The following is a 16732-nucleotide window of genomic DNA, read 5'->3' on the forward strand; positions in this document are numbered from 1 at the left end:
GGGGGGGGGGGAGAGGGAGGCAGCTTGGCGCAAAGGCAAGCAATTTTTGAAAATAATGTATTTTATTCTAAAGAAACAAAAAAAAAATCTGTCTACCTAAAATCTTGTTTTACCTTTTATCTTTCTGCTTTAATTATCTCAGGGAGGTAACAATATTACCTGGAATATGTTAGCTTTGGGATATGTGCATCACAGATATTTGTACTGTGTTCAATGGCTTACCAGACAGCTAATAGGGGAGGGGGGGTTGGCCCTGAGCCCAAAGTAGTTGAGCACTAAATTTTCTTCCCACCATGTCCCGTGGCTCCTGCCCAAATGCAAAATATAAAGACCTAAATTGTTGGGTTTCCCAAAGCTCTGCTAGCTGAAGACTTCTTCCTCTAGTCCAGCGGCCAGAACTCTTCAAGCTCTGAAGCTGGTGGCAGCTCAGGGACACTGCTGCTAGCTACAAAGCATGGCGATTTCTGTTGCCAAACCGGAGGAGGTGGTCTTCAATTGGCAGGGTTTTGGGATCTCCACCAGCCACAGCAAGGGAGGTGGCAAATGTTTGGTGGAACTGGGACCCCTATGGGGCTCATAATCGAAACTAAAATACACTTCTCCCTCCGAATCTGCGAGTTTAGTACCCGCGAATTTGGTTATTTATGATTTTTTTTTTTTTTGCTCCGAATCTCCCCCTAGTTTTAGAAGGCTAAATCACTGCGTCCTGGACCTCCCCAGACCTTACCTGGTGGTTTAGCGGGAACTCACGGCAGCCATTTTTGATGACGGCTCTGCACGGGACAGGAGCATAGTAAGATCGCTCCTGCCCGGTGTCACCACTAGACCACCAGGTAAAACCTGGACACAGGGGGAAGGCTGGGGTGGGTCAGAGTTGGCCCTAAATTTTTTCCTCAATTTTCCATATTTGCGGGCCGGCTCTGCCCCTATCCCTTGCGGATTTGGAGGAAGAAGTATATGTCCAAAAACCCACCTAAATTGGTAGTTGAACGATCTAAAAGACAGGTTGTCCAAGTGCTTATCCAGGGTTAGAGTGGGAGGTGGGCGCGATGGGGGCCAACCTAGACTTAGTCATCCTGCAGCGATAATTGAGGTGAACTTATATTACATTTAGAGCCAAGCTAAAAACTTACTTATTTGGATTGGCATTTCCCTCTTACTCTGTTTATTTTTATTTTAGTTTAAGTATGTTTTAATTTTTTTATGATTTGGTTTTAAGTTTCAATTCGGTATCTCTTAAAATAGCAACTAAATTATTCTTTATCTTGTTCTTCTTATCCTTTGTATCATGATTATTTGACGTTCCTTTCCTTTTTTAATTGATGTACACGGCACTGAGGTTATAACAGAAGAGTGGTATATAAATACAAATAAGTATAAAAAAATAACAACAGTAACAATGATACCAGTGGACACAACGAGGAAAAAAGACCTCAAAGTTCTCTTTGTCAAAAAACTGGAGTTTTTGAAATGACAAGCTGTTGGGGTGCAAGTTCTTATCATAGGTCAAAAACCTCATTGTGACACCAGAATGTGAACAATTACTTTTTAATTTTTTATAAAAACATTCTGAGCTTAAGTCTCTGGAATATGTGGCTTCCTACAAGTCCTGGCGGGTAGAGGGAAATAACTACTAGTCTTGGAATAAAGTGAGATTGTACAAGAAAAGCCCTAACTTCTTTAGCTTTCCCTCATTTGAGGGTAAAAATATTCAAATAACAATACAAGGTATCGCACAGTAAGCTACATTATACTGTAAGCACAATACATAATAAAACATTCAGTTTAAAATGAGTACAATATTTAAGAAACATTCCTTGTACTTACAAAGATACTGCCCCAGAAAAGAAGGCCAATAATTGTAGAAATGCTGGAAAGAGCAGAAGTGGCAGAAGCCAGAACAATCCCCAAGATGAACTGCATCAAACCTATCAAGATCTGGGTGACCTATTAATAAGAAAGTACTGTACATTAGCACATTTCTTTAATTTTTTATATGACCTTTGCACGTATAACAGTGGCGTAGCCATCACTATGGTCTCGGGCCCACCCAGTAGCAGTACACCCATGAGATAGCTGGTGGGGATCTGGAACCTCCCAATCCCCAAATACCCTTAAATAGATCTTCACCGGCATCAAGCAGTGTGCCCAATTCACACTTCTCGCACCAGTTCCACAGCCTTCCTTCTGACATACTCCGCCTATGCAAAAACAGGAAGTTACATTAGAAGGAGGGTTGTGAGCAGTGCTGCTAGCGAAGATCTGCTCTCCAAAAGGTATGTGGCAGTGGCAAGAGGGTGGCTTGACACACCAGAATGCTAGGGGGAGGCCAGATTGCCCCAGTGGAAGAGGGAGAGCTTTGCCCATCTAACTTGGGTCCAGGTCCACCCAAAATTAGGTGTCGGGCAACACCCCTGATGCATAAATGTGTAGAATAGTAGCACAGCTCCACTGCATTTCCTCTCCTTCTTACATCTCCTTTCTGTTACTTCCAGCCTTTCACAAAAGAGTTCTCTCTCCTAGGCAATAAACCCTTTCAATTAATTTACCCCTTTCTGCTCCTTCCACAGTTGCACTCCCAGCACATGTGCCCATCACCCAGGTCCCCTCCCCTTTTCATCATTTCCAGCTCTTCAAAGCTGCATTCTATCTCCCAGCCTGTATCCCCTTTCAAGCCCCTTCACCCCATCCTAATCTAATAGTAGTGCTTGTGGCTAAGATGCCTATTGCCAGAACTTGGAAGGACAGTGGAGGCCCTCTAGTGTCCAAATGGAGAACAGTTTGTGAAGAGGTTCAACAATAAGATCACTGCTACTTGAATGAGGTAGAAGAATCGATACGAACAGAAATAAAGACCTGGAAAATGTAAGCCCTAGGGGAGTTTCACTTCTTTGGGAGGGTAGTACATTACAACAGCAGCATTAACTATATTTTTACTGAAAGGTTTGAATTAGACTGGATTGGAATTGGACTTAGAGGTCCATCCTTCATATGTCCAGTTTCGTTGGTTTAACTTACTCTTTATTTAGTCTCTGTTTATGTCCTCACACTCCTCTTCCTTTTTCATTTGGCTACATAGGTGGAGAAGGTGGTTGGGGATGTTTGGGATGGGTTCTGGGTAACTTCTTTTTCCTCTTTTATGATTTTGGCTTTATAACCTTGGCTGGGTTTACTGCAATCCTGTTTGAATGGAGTTATGTGGTTCATGAAAAGTTTATTTTGGATGGACAGGTTTTCTGGTTATATCTACAAGTTTGTATATTGTTTGTACCAGAAGTTTCAATAAAAACTGAATAATTAAAAAAAACCAACATACCCCTAGAGCCTTCGGTTCCCCTTTGAAGAATTTTCGTAGAGCATCTGGGACTAGGCATAGGGTATTTTGAAGACCATTGGGTCTTGCCTGTATGACATGTTGGCCATTCGGTGGGATAACCTGAGTGATTATAACCACTCCATTGGCTCCAGCTACTATAGGATTCATTTCTCACAATCTACATGAAACAACAACAACAAAAAAACAATTATGTACTTCCATCACATAAAAGATGAATTTTATTTATTTACTTAGCCATATTTATTAGCCTATCATACATGGGTTAGCTAAAGATAAATCATCATAAATAAATACAAATGAACATACATAAAAAAGTATACAGGCATGGATAAAAATACCCCAACTGTAAGATCCAGTTCAAAATCCAATTTAAACATACGTTGCTTAACTTGAGGGTAACAGTGGGCTGGATGGCCCAAGTTGGTCGCCTGTAGTGAGACTGCTTGAAGGCTGGTAGGGAGGTAGTAGGGAAAAGCGAGAGAGAAGCGGCAGGTGAGGAGGGTTGTGATTTCCCGCAGGAGGGCTGGAGAGTGATTGCATGGGAGAGAGGAAGCAGGGCATGATGGGAGGGGATATATAGTCTTCATTCCTCCGAGGAACAGTGTGCTTCACAGTCCCTCGGAGGCAACTTTCCCTCCCACCCTCCCCTTGTGTTTCTCGGGTTCACTTGGAAGTTTCAGGGTTTGAGGGTTGTCGCAGCGGCGGTAATCCCGAGCTACAAGGTTTTGGCTCATCGAAGATGAGCAGATATTTGGTAGTCAGCTCAGTTGAATGACAATGCCGAGGGTCAGGTGACCCTGACAGGGGGGGTATGGAGGTCCATGCCTACCCCCTAGGCTCATCAGGGGATGAGCAGTTAAGGGAAAATGAGCTCAGGTGAGCGAATCTGCATTGATGCAGGTGGCACGGAATGGGGCATGGAGGTCCATGCCACCCCTTAGGCTCTTGCTGATGTGGCGGAGACAGGGGTATACAATTTTGAGTTCTGTCAAATTGCAATGTTTTGTAGCTTGGGAGCTGAAGTAATTGTTGATTGCTTATTGGTTGTCCCTAATAAACAAAGCTGTGGCCTGGTTTTTACCATCAATAAAGTGTCTGTGGTTTATTTATTGTCCACATTATTCTTGTGAATATATGAACTCGGGGGAGCAGGTATGGTGAAAGGCTTTGGGATACCGGGTAAGAGGGGCGACAATTTGGCCATTCCAGATCCATATGTTATAGTTGAATGGCATTCATCCCCTTTTAAGCTTTGGGTAAAGGTAGAACAAGCAATGTTAGATGGGAAAGATGGAATAAGAAAACTGAAATACCTACCATGGTTGGGAGAAAAAGAATTAATAAATATAAATAACCCTTTTACTAAATGCTCCCTGAAAATATGGAAAAGTGTTTGGAAAAAACTAACAGGTAGAGAAAAAGACATTCTATTTACCCCTATATTGCATACACAAGATTTCAAACCAGGCAGGGAGAGGGAATTTTTAAGAAGTGGGAGGATAAAGGATTAGTATGTTTCGGTCAATTAGTTGAAGAAGGCAAGGTAAAAGCTTTTATAGATATTCAGGATTATTTTCACTTAGAAATGAGAGCTCTGTTCCCTTATTTTCAGATAAAAATTACATATTAACATATAAGATGAAGAACGATGGAATTTTAAAGAAATCTAAATTTGAAAAAAGGCTAGGAGAACCAGCAGCCAAAGGGTGTATTTTGTGGTTATATAAAATTATAAATGATGATAAAATAACTAAAACATCATATATGAAAGCATGGGAAAAAGATTTGGGGAAGGAATGGTCAATAGATGAGTGGGGGGTAATTACATAACATCTTTTTCAGACAGCGAGGGCTACCACTTTGGTGGAAAATGCTATTAAACTCGTAGTACGATGGTATATTATCCCAGTTTTAATTAGTAAATATGCTAATCGGATTGATGTTAGCTGATGGAAAGGATGTGGTGAAAAAGGTACATTTTATCATATGTGGTGGGAATGTCAAAAGGTCCAGAAGTTTTGGGAGCAAGTTTTTGAGTATGTAAACAGACTAATTCAGATTCCATTAAAGCATAATCCTGAAAGGGAGTAAGAATAGAAGGTATAACACCCTCTCAATCTAAACTTTTGGACTTGACATTCTTAGCTGCCAGATTAACATTAGCTCAGCAATGGCATATGTTAAATGTAAGAGAACGCTTAGGAATAGTATGTGAAAAATATAGACTTTCGGCTATTTTAACTAATCAATGGGCAAAATTTCATGATATATGGGGGAGTTATATTGAACTGGAAAAAGAAATGTTTGAAGGACTCATTTGATCATTACTAGATTTCTTGGGGGCGGAATGGGAATGTTCAAAATGTGTAATAACTTGTTTTATTTTTATTAGTTCAACAACATTATGAGGCATATTTACTTTAATTGTGTTATCATTGAATTCATTGTATTAGAAAACATTAAATAAAGAATTTTTTAAAAAAGCAATGATTAATAAACATTTAACAATTCAAGTTTCAAATTTATTGATTTTTAATATACTGACCATCAACGAGTATCTAGCCGGTTTACAATAAAATACTAAAATAGAGATAAAAAATAGTAGTTAGAAGAAATGTCTATATGAAAAAAAAAGAAAAAAAAGAAGGGGAAGTGGACATTAAGGACATCGACAAGACGGACTTGAAAGTGATGATTGAAAGGGAGGAGTAGGGAAAAGTTACATTATTAGAGATAAGAAAAAAAAAAAGAAGAAAAAAAGGGGGTAGAAAGGAAATGGACAGAAAGAGGATAAAACATTAGGGATAGGATCGCTTCTTGAATAACAAATTACACACAAGTAGCTAGGAACCAACCTACAAAGTGTAACTAGTAGGAGTCATAACCCCACCACCACCAAAGGAGAAAGGGAATAGGAGCCCTCATGCCCCTGTAGTTTTGTCTCTGCTAAATCTTAGATACAGGAGAAGAGATCCCAAGATGAGACGACACTGGCAACGGCAGAGGCAGGAATCGGTCGAATCAAAAGCTTTGACAGGGTGGGTCGTACGGCATCCTAAGTCTTCTATCTGAAAGAAGATTAGCAAGGTAAGAACCTAATCTTTCATTCAGTAGTGGAGACATCAAGTTTCTGTACAGTAGCTGACATATCAAAGCAGTGCCAGATAGCTAGAGAGGGACAGATGAGCCTGCCTGCAGTACCGAGGACTCAAAAATTGCATCCTCTCAAGCTATCACATCCATTCTGTAGAACCTCATAAATGTATGAAGAATAGACCAACTTCATAAGGCAAAACAGCTCAGGACTCCGCCCAGAAAGCAGCCAACCCTCCAACTTTTCTACTTTATTCCTCAGTCCCAAAAGTCCTTGTCCACACATCAAGGAGTTAGATTCAATCTTTTTCAGATCTTATTGGGCTTCCTCTACTTTTTGCTCCAGTTCAAAATTTTTTGCTTCCTGGGTCCTGGGCACATCTTAGTCTTGTAAGGAAATGTTTACCAATGCTTTATTCCCCAGGAAAACTTTTACCAAACGAGCAACTGCTTCCCAAATAGAATCTAATGTAACATAGGCAGGTTTAATCATTGGGGATAGAGAGGGCTCACCACCAGCCTGCAGCTGCTCAGATTTCTCAGTCAGGGAGGCTACTAGTTATTGTCTCTCCAATCCTCCTACTGCACCTTCGATTCCCAAAAATGTTATGGCGGCGTTTGATTCTCCAACAGCTCCCTCCAAGCTCCAGCCATTCCCCTTAATCGATGAACCGTCAGTCGCAAAGCTTCCTGCTTCATGTGGCATCATCGATAGCGCCAGATGCTTGACCATGGATCAGAGCGGAAGTCTCTCCTCCGGGCTAGGCATCAAATCTAGCTCAGGTAAGGCCACCTCTTTGCCAGCACCCGCTCCGGAGGGTTTAGCTGACCGGTCAACGAATCTCCTGATGGACGAAACAGGAAGTGGAGAAGACTCAGAGGGGTAAGTCTCAATTTTCCCCTTTCTCTTGCCCATCTTAGGACAGTCAATCTCTGATACAATTTAAATAGGAAAAAACTTTAAACTTTGGAGCCTGATTCAGCACGTATGTCTAGGTCGCCATTTTGACTTCAGCAGACCTGTTACTTTTTTCGAGTCTGTTTTAACCATTGCTAAATTTTGTATAAGCCTTTGCCATGTTAATCCATTTTAATACTAATGAGGTCATTTGCATGGCAGAGTAAGAGAATGTACAAATGCACAGAAAACCATGCGGGGAGCCGTTTTGTACATCGGGTTGGTAATTTCGGTCGGTCGCTAGTTAGCAACTATTGTTAGATGATTGGAGTGTTTAGTGCATCTAGGCCTGAATGGGCCCTTTTAGCTTATGCTAATGGAATTAGTGCACATTAAATGCTAAGAAGCCCATAGGTATAAAATGGGCTTCCTTGCATTTAGCGCATGCACTAAGCTTTAGTAAAAAGGCCTGTGATAATGTGACCAAGGGTGTGGCTTGGACCTGTCAGAAACACAGCCATATATACAGGGTTTGCAAACAAAAGGAAAATATTTTATTGTTGAGTCAATATGTATCACTCTTAGCACTCTCTTCCCAGGGCTGGCTTCCTGCTTGGCCTGATCTTGTGACTCTTAACAACTTCCTGGGTTCCCTCTGGACATACATCAAAACAATTATCTTCTGAATACAGTACAAGGTTATATCCTATCGTGACATTCTTCCCACACAAAGATGATGGGAGCCACAACACTTCTCTGATCCTGTCCTCAGGTATTATAGTTCAGCCTCAACTGGAGTTTTTTCCCCCTCATAACCTTCCTCCTGGAAGCCTCTTGCCTAGGGGCCTAGGGGCCTCACCTTCTCTACACTAACTCAAGGTATTTAACTCCAGCCTAGCGTGAGACTCAGCCCTGTGGCTCAGCCTTGGCAGACTAGCATCACCATTAGTAAGGTGGCTGCACTGCAGCAACAGTGAGGGAGCGTTCTTCACTTTACCATCCACTCAGAGGAAAGAAAAAGCCTTGATCCTGGAAGATCTTGCATGTGATAACTCATTTTGACTGAGATATCTCATTTCTAGTTTCTATGTCCCTATCTACAAATTTGCCGTCACATATTACCTTACCACAGCTTTGATGTAGCCTGATGTTGTCAGTCATGCTTTGACTTAAAAATTACTTATTACCTTGAATTCAGTTTACTCACAGTTCTGCAAGCCAATTGTCAAATAGAAACTTCCCATGGAGTTCTTCTTTGAAAATCTTTTGGATGCCAGAGCCCCAGGGATTCTTTAGCTCATGTGCTTTGTATGAAGTTTGTGAATAAATTGAACAAATTAGGAGCCAATTAGATTAGAAACTGGTTGACTGATAGATGACAGAAGTTGGTAAATGGAAGTCAGTCAGAAAGAAGGAAGATGAGAAGTGGGGTGTCTCAAGGATCAGTCCTCAGGCCAATTTTGTTCAAAATCTTTGTGAGTGATATTGCTGAAGGATCAGAAAAAAAAAGGTTTGCCTCTTTACAGAGTGGACACTCCAGAGGTAGTAGACAACATGAGACGTATTCTAATGTTTCGCATTAATATTTAACATGAAGAAGTGCAGAGTGATGCACTTGAAGTGCAGAAATCCAATGAAGCTGTATGTGATAGGGGTTGAGAAGCTGATATATTCATGGACATTAGAGAGATTTTAGGTAATAGTATCTGAGGATCTCAAACAGACAAAAAAATGTGACAAGATAGAGGTCAAAGCCAGAAGAACGCTAGACTTTATAGAAAGAGCAGAAAGCAGGAGATCATTGGTAAGACCTCACTTGGGAGTACTGTGATCCATTGTGGAGGCCATATTTTACTAAGGATATAAAAAGATTTGAAGCTGTTCAGAGAAAAGTCACCAAAATGGTATGAGTTCTGCACCTGAAGACATGTGAGAAGAGACTTGATGATCTGAATATGTAAGCCTTAGAGCAGAGGAGGGTCAGGGGAGATAGAAAAGTAATAGCGAACAAATCAACCTTTTCCAGACATGGGAAGAATTTAGAACTAGAGGGCATGAGATGAAGCTGCAACAAGGAAACTTAAAAGCAGTATCGGGAAATATTTGTGAATGCTTCGAATGCTCTCCTAGTGGAGGTGGTCAGGATAAAACTAGTGACAGTGTTCAGAAAGGTGAGAGATAAGCATGGAAAATCCCTTATACAGCGAGAGGCTGGAATAAAATGTAACCCCAGTCTCACTCACACACAGTTGTGGACACCGGCCAGCTCTTTGAGCAGCGTACCCACTGCTGGGCTTACAGAAAGAAATTTATTTAGACTGTTTTTAAGTGTCTTGAGCTGAATTTAGGCCAGGGCTGGATTTACTCCGGTAGGCTGAAGGATCACAATCCCAGGGCTCAATCATCAAACCCAGTCTTTATTCTCTGCCAAAGAAATCAAGCAGAGACCATGGTGCAATTGATAACTACAGCTTTACACTCCTCCCTCAATATTCACGGGGGTTAGGGGCAGAGCCGGCCCGCGAATATTGAAAATTTGTGAATAGCTTTTGGGTCAACTCTGACCCACTCCCGCCTCCCTCCCACCTTCCACCCGGCATCACAGACCTTACCTAGTGGTCTAGCGGTCTTTCGGGGCAGGAGCAATCTTCCTACACGTCTGCCCCGTGCAGATCACTCATCCAAAATGGCTGCCGTGAGTTCCCATAGTCTTAAGATGATTTTTTCCCCTGATATTTTGATTTCTTTTTCTTATATTACTGAAATTTCATTATCATGGATATTTTGAAGTGATTGTAAATTTGAAATGTTAGGAAAACAAAATTTAAAAAAAGAGGATAAATACTGGCTGGTCAAGACTGATATTCCTGTTTCAGTAGAAGATTCATTAACCTGTACTAATCAATACCATGCTTAACTGATAAGACCTGACAACCTCAGTTTTATCAGTTAATCTAAAATGGTGAAAGAAGTGAGGCTCTATGTTTTCATTTCTGATTCAGAAGCAGAGGCTGACAAGAGACTAGAAGTGGGAATTGCCACGGTCCCTTATCAGCTGCTTGGTATTCAGCTCTGGAATCAGTTCTCTGTTGTGTGTGTATCATCTTATTGTGGAAACAGTGATGCTAGGGATGAGCTTGCTCTGAGCTCCAGGAGCACATGATATTCTTATACTCATGGGAAAACCAGGCCTTGTCTCTTTCATCTTGTACATAGTGCAACAGATAACTTCTTAAAAGAGAAATCGTAGAATAATGGTTGAAGTTTATATGAAAAAATCTATTATGCTCAATGAACTATATTGTATTACTGTACCGTAAAATGTATCATGCAATTCTTAAACCAGTAGCGCGAGTGAATCCTGCAGTGCATTTATTTTTTGCATTGTAGCATGTTCCCGGTTAGCATAGAAGTAAATGGATTCGACCCTTCATCGCCTTTACATAAGAACATAACATAAGAACATAAGCAGTGCCTCTGCCGGGTCAGACCACAGGTCCATCCTGCCCAGCAGTCCGCTCCCGCGGTAGCCCAAAAACAGGTCAAGACTTGTCTGAATCATCAGAAGGGGCTCCCTTGCCACCTTGGTTTCTCATTTAAGTCATGCCTTCCTATCGAAGTCCTAGCCCTCCGGTCTTGCACATGCATGACCAGGTTGGTTTATACTCAATACCTGGTTAACTTCCTATACTTGTGTTACAGGAAGTTAACCAGGTATTGAGTATAAACCAACCTGGTCATGCATGTGCAAGACCGGAGGGCTAGGATTTCGATAGGAAGGCATGACTTAAATGAGAAACCAAGGTGGCAAGGGAGCCCCTTCTGATGATTCAGACAAGTCTTGACCTGTTTTTGGGCTACCGCAGGAGCGGACTGCTGGGCAGGATGGACCTGTGGTCTGACCCGGCAGAGGCACTGCTTATGTTCTTATGTTATGTTCTTATGTTCTTTGAAATAACTAAATTCGCTGGGAATAGATGAAAAATGGCCCAAGGTAATTAATAATTCTTAGGGATTTAAGATATGTTTATGTTTATTAAAATATTTCTATATCGCCTATAAAGCCAAAAAGGATCAAAGTGGTTTACATCACAACTTAATCATATTTAAGAAAGGAACTCCATTAGAAAATAGGAAAGGAAAGAAATTAACATTTCGGAAACATATCACTAAAACTGTTATATGAAATAAATAAATCCAAATTAACATGAATCAGTACAAATTAATACAAATGAATGCAGATTGTGGTCCCCATTCCATTATTCAATGGAAATCAAATACTATTATTGAAATGAGAAAAAAAGGTGATATCTGGTAAGCTTTGTATATCAATATCCATAGTATGGGAAACAAATTTACAGATCTAGAGGCTCTAATGGTAGAAGTTGATTTGGATTTAGTGGAGGTCATAGAGACATGGTTCAAAGAGAACCATGACTGTGATATACAAGAGGGATAGGGTTGATAAGAAAGAGTGAAGGAGTAGTATTATATGTTAAGAATAATATTAAAGTGGCAGGATTGCAGGACATATGGGGTAAAGAAGAGGTGCTCTAGGTTAATCTTGAAAGATGGAATGGCAAACATATTTGAATTGGTGTGGTATACAGGCCTCCTTTACAGACAGAAGAAATGGACAGAGATTTAATTGACATTCACAAGATGATTTTAATATGATGGGAGTTTATTGGGGCATCCCTGCTGCAGCAAGGGGATCTTGGATTTGCTACAGGAAGAATTGTTCCAGTAGTTAATAATGGAACCCACATGCTATTCTGGACCTGGTGCTTACAAACGGGAAAAATGTTTCCGATGTTATGGTGGGTGATGATTTGGCATCTAGTGATCACCAAATGGTGTGGTTCAATATTAAGACACGGGAGGAAAGGAATTAGTCAAGTCTGAAGGTTCTAGATTTCAAAAAGAGCTAACTTTGTCAAGATGGGGAAATACCTCAAGGAGGTACAGCTGAATGAAGTAGAACAGAAGTGAGCAAAACTGAAAGAAGCTATTTTAAAGGTGACAAATCTTAATGTTACAAAAGTAAACAAAAGGAAAAAGGAAAAGAAGGGCACTTTAGTTCTGAAATGTAGTAGCTGAAAAGGTAAGGGAAAAAAGTTAGTCTTCAATAATTACAAGACATCACAGAAAGAAGAAGACAGGCATAAATCTGTGGAAAAGCTACGAGAAGCTGGAGCCGTCAGAGGATCAAAAATGCAAATAGAAGAAAAGATAGCCATTATGGTAAAATTGAGGGACATAGAAACATGGGGGGGGGGATATAGAAACATAGAAACATGATGGCAGATAATGGCCAAATGGCCCATCCAGTCTGTCCATCCACAGTAGTAAATGATGTGCCGGCGTGTATCTTACGTCGGGACATGAAACGTCACTGTCCCATCCCACTAGTTGACTAAACCCACGTTACGTTAGCAGGATAGTAAAGGAGGTCTTAGAAGCTCCCCTCACATCCCATTGGCTTACTGCCAAACATCCTGTGTCCTCTTTACGTTTTTCTATTTTGGACGCACCCACGCTCCCTAGGGAAGGTGACATGAAAGCCAAATTATATGCATTAGAACAAAGATGGATCTATAATTTAGGCACTTTGTCCCCTCAGGGGTTAAACAGCGAAATTGAGTGGAGAGCTTTCTTATGATTTTTACTTTTTCCATTTTTTCCTTGGAATATAGGGCATGTTCTATTGAACATCCTGGTTTCCTTTAGGTCCTTTAGAAATGTCTCTATTAGTATAGATCTAGTCATCCCCCTTGTTACAATTTTGTTTGAACGGGTTTGGCTAACCCTTTGAATGAATGGGTTTGGGAGTGTGGTAAATGTAATAAGGTAGCCACAGATGATCACATTAATGTACGTTATACTCCTTTGTTTAAGTATTAGTTTTTTCAACATGGGTAAAACAAGTTCTTTTCAATTGTCCATCTTTTGATCACATAAATGAATGACTGAATAGTATGTTTGTGAGGGTGTTATTTTGCTACCTGTCACTTTAGGCTACGTAGCGTCGTAACATGGGTTTAGTCAACTAGTGGGGTGGGACAGTGACGTTTCACGTCCCGACGTAAGATACACACCGGCACATCATTTGCTTTAAATAGCGTCCGTGCTGTGCAAGCTTTGTTCGAGATATTCAAGAAGAATTAAACTAAGAGCAGGAAAGCGAATTTGTGTGTAAACTTAGTGGTGATTGTGTTCATTCAGTTAAAGGCATACTTATTTTACTAAATATAGTGAGGTAGTTGAGTAAAAATTATGTAAAAATAAACGATATTGATTTTAACATATAATTATCTCTTGCTTTCAGTGACTTCACCTCCCGCTTTAAATGTAGCTGTCTTGTCGGTTCCCTGACGCAGCACCAAAACGTGGCACGTCGGAACCAGTCACTATTCTAAAGTTAAGTTTATTTTTATAAACATCAAATCGTAAAATTGAAGGTTTTAGCATAGCTGTAAAGGCTAGCACTCAATATATTGATAAGTTCACATTTCAGAGTCAGCCCATACTGAACACTGCAATAATTGGGTGGCGAGGCAGAAAAATCAGCCTTCAGGTCTCTGAGCAGAGTTCTAATCACAGAAATGTAAACCAATCATATTTGAGTTTATACCTGTTAGATTTTTCTATGCAGTGACTTTTTCAAGTATCACTTACATTTCTTTAGTCACTCTACAATATCAACGTAGTAGTTAAATTTATTACCCCTTCAGCATTTTGTGACAGAGATAGTAGGCAGGCACAGGATACAAATGACAGGGCAGGGCTCCAGAATGGCACTCCTATCTACTAGAAAAAATATTAGCAAGGTAAGAACCTAATCTTTTTTTCTAGTGTAATAGGTGTGTCATTCTAGATGTACAAAAGCAGTCCCAGAAACCTAGGGAGGGACCATTGCACCGGCCCATAACGTTGAGGACCCAAAGTCGGAATCCTCCCATGCCACCACATCCACTCTGTAAAACCTGGAAAATATATGTAGAGTGGACCAAGTCACTGTCCTACAAATCTCTTCAGGGGAGATTGCCCGGGTTTCTGCCTAGAAAGCAGCCACGCTTCTAGTCTAGTCTACTGCGCCTTTATGGAAAATGGCAACTATTTCAAACAAGCAATATATGCTGACAAAATGACCCTACAGATCCAACTTGAAATCATGGCCTTGGAAGCCAGTGTACTGCACCCAGCTGGATCTGTAAGCACAACGAAATGTTCAGAGAGCCTGAGCTCATTAGTGACCTCAAGATATCGGAGGAGGATTCTTCTAATGTCCAACTTCTGCAGAATCTGGTCTTTCTTCTTGGAACCTGTGAACAGGAATGCTGCCAATCTGACTTCCTGATTGACATGGAACTCCAAAACTACCTTTGGGAAAAATAGATGAGACGGTGAACAAAGAAACTCCTGCTTCAGTGAATTTAAGGAAAGGTTCTCTGCTAAAAAGGGCCTGTAGCTCCGATACTGTTCTTGTTAAGATAATGGCCAGAAGAAAAAAATAGATACAGATATATAAGGCAATAGAAAAAATATTTCTTTTCCAAGGTTAAACTCAAGTAATATCACATACACAACCTTAGATAGAGGTATTATTCGGGGTCCTAAACGGGAATAATACCTCTATCTAAGGTTGTGTATGTGATATTACAGAAGAAAAAAACCCATCTTGAGCGCCAGGTCCATCAACAGCTCATATGGAGCTTGGCTGAAAACCTGCAAAACCACGGTAAGGTCCCATGAAAAAAACGGATGTTTACCAAGGGTCTGAGACACAGTGCTGTCTTTAAGAAATCTGGCTATGTCTGAATGAGATGCCAGTGTAGCTCTTTGGTCATGGCCCTAAAACAAAAGAGTCCCACTATTTGGACTCTAAGGGATACCTGTAAGTCCCTTATCAAGGCCAGCTTGGAGGAAGACCAGCCCCACAGAGACCAGAGCAGAGAAAGATTTCTCCTTTCCCTTGATATACCAGTGCTAGAAAGATTTACATGCCTTATCACAGGAAGATCGTTGATGGCTATTTGGCCCTAAGCAGAGTAGCAATGACTACCTCTGAGTATCCCTTGTGTGCTAACACCTTGCACTGAAGAGCCAAGCCGTAAGAGCAAAGCGATGCGGAATGTCTATGAACTGATCCCTGAGAAGAAGGTCCAGTAGTACTCGTAGGCCTGTCTGAAGACGCACTAGGTCTGCATACCATGGTTTGTGTGACCAATCTGGAGCCAGTAGAATGACTGCTCTCGGATGGCTTGCAATCCTGTGGAGAATCAGACCTATCTCGGGCTACAGAGGAAACTCGTATAAGAGCTCACTCTTTGGCCACGGCTAGACCAGAGTGTCCAGATCTGAACTTCTGGACTCGGATCTTCAACTGAAGAATCTGGCTGCCTTAGGTCTTGTCACTATCAGATCGAACGGTGGTTGACCACAGGGACGATTCAGTGTTTGCTGAGGAAAATGGCTTGGAGATTGACCATTCCCATTACTTGTGCTGCTGAGAGAGCCTGAAGATGAAGTTCTGCCCACTTGAATAGTAAGCGAGCTTCCAGACTCAGCATCGCAAATACTGGTGATTATAAGAAAAATATAATTAAATGTTTTGGCATCTTGGCTAAATACAAAAGAGCTTCTGAATAAGGGACTGAATGTGCCTGGTTTTGAAAAAGCATACTTAGGGGATCATGTACGATTAGTGCATGTTATCTGCAGCAGGGTCCCATCTTAGATAACATGCACTAATCTTTAGTAAAAGACCCCCTTAGGTGCACTGTTGCATTCCTGATATAATCCCATCCCCAGAAATGTCTCCTCATATATACCACGGCATGCATTCATGTATTCACATAAAGAATCATCTGCACAGGCTTTAGAAAACCTTCTCTATAAACAGATCCATTTCTTACTTTTATGCCAAAGGTTTTGTTACCTTGGGATGTGCAGCTCCCTTCACTCTTTTCCTGTATTCTCTTCAGTTCTCTCTCTCTCTCTTATGCAGTATGGTGCTGTTGTCTCCCTTAGTCTGGTTCTCTGTGTACTGCCTCTCTCCCCCTCCCTCCCTATCAGTGCCTGCACACAATGAATAAACTCTCTTTTCTTTCTTCTGCCACTACCCCAGACCTCAGAAATCTGCTTAGCAAAGAAATAGCAGCGCAGTGAAGCCTGGGTAGCTCCTATTGCTCACTCCCTCCGCCTCGACCCACCCCCAGACACGTCAGAACATCAGTAGACACGAGGGCACTGTCTGAAAAAAAAAAAAAGCAGAGAATGAGAGACAGCGCGAGCGAGGAGGCTTCTGCACAGGTCTGCCTTTATCTCACTGAGGAGGTGTGTTTCATTATTTAGGTGTGGTAAGAGAAGAACCAGGAGAAATATGACCTGTGAGAGCAGGA

The 16732-nt window shown here is 41.2% G+C and overlaps 1 protein-coding gene across 1 annotated transcript in view; it reads right to left on the reverse strand.

Annotated features, from left to right (window-relative positions):
• Window positions 1-16483, reverse strand: part of LOC117348529 (membrane-spanning 4-domains subfamily A member 4A-like) — a 41370-nt gene extending 24887 nt beyond the window's left edge. Inside the window, exons 1-3 of the mRNA XM_033920767.1 lie at window positions 16270-16483; window positions 3317-3494; window positions 1828-1947 (exon numbers count right to left, since the gene is read on the reverse strand). Of these exons, the coding sequence (XP_033776658.1) occupies window positions 1828-1947; window positions 3317-3484 (288 nt within the window). The 5' untranslated portion in view covers window positions 3485-3494; window positions 16270-16483. The remainder of the gene's footprint in view (window positions 1-1827; window positions 1948-3316; window positions 3495-16269) is intronic.
• Between the last annotated feature and the right edge of the window lie 249 nt (window positions 16484-16732).

Source organism: Geotrypetes seraphini, chromosome 14 (genome assembly GCF_902459505.1).
Source record: "Geotrypetes seraphini chromosome 14, aGeoSer1.1, whole genome shotgun sequence".
NCBI lineage: Eukaryota > Metazoa > Chordata > Amphibia > Gymnophiona > Dermophiidae > Geotrypetes > Geotrypetes seraphini.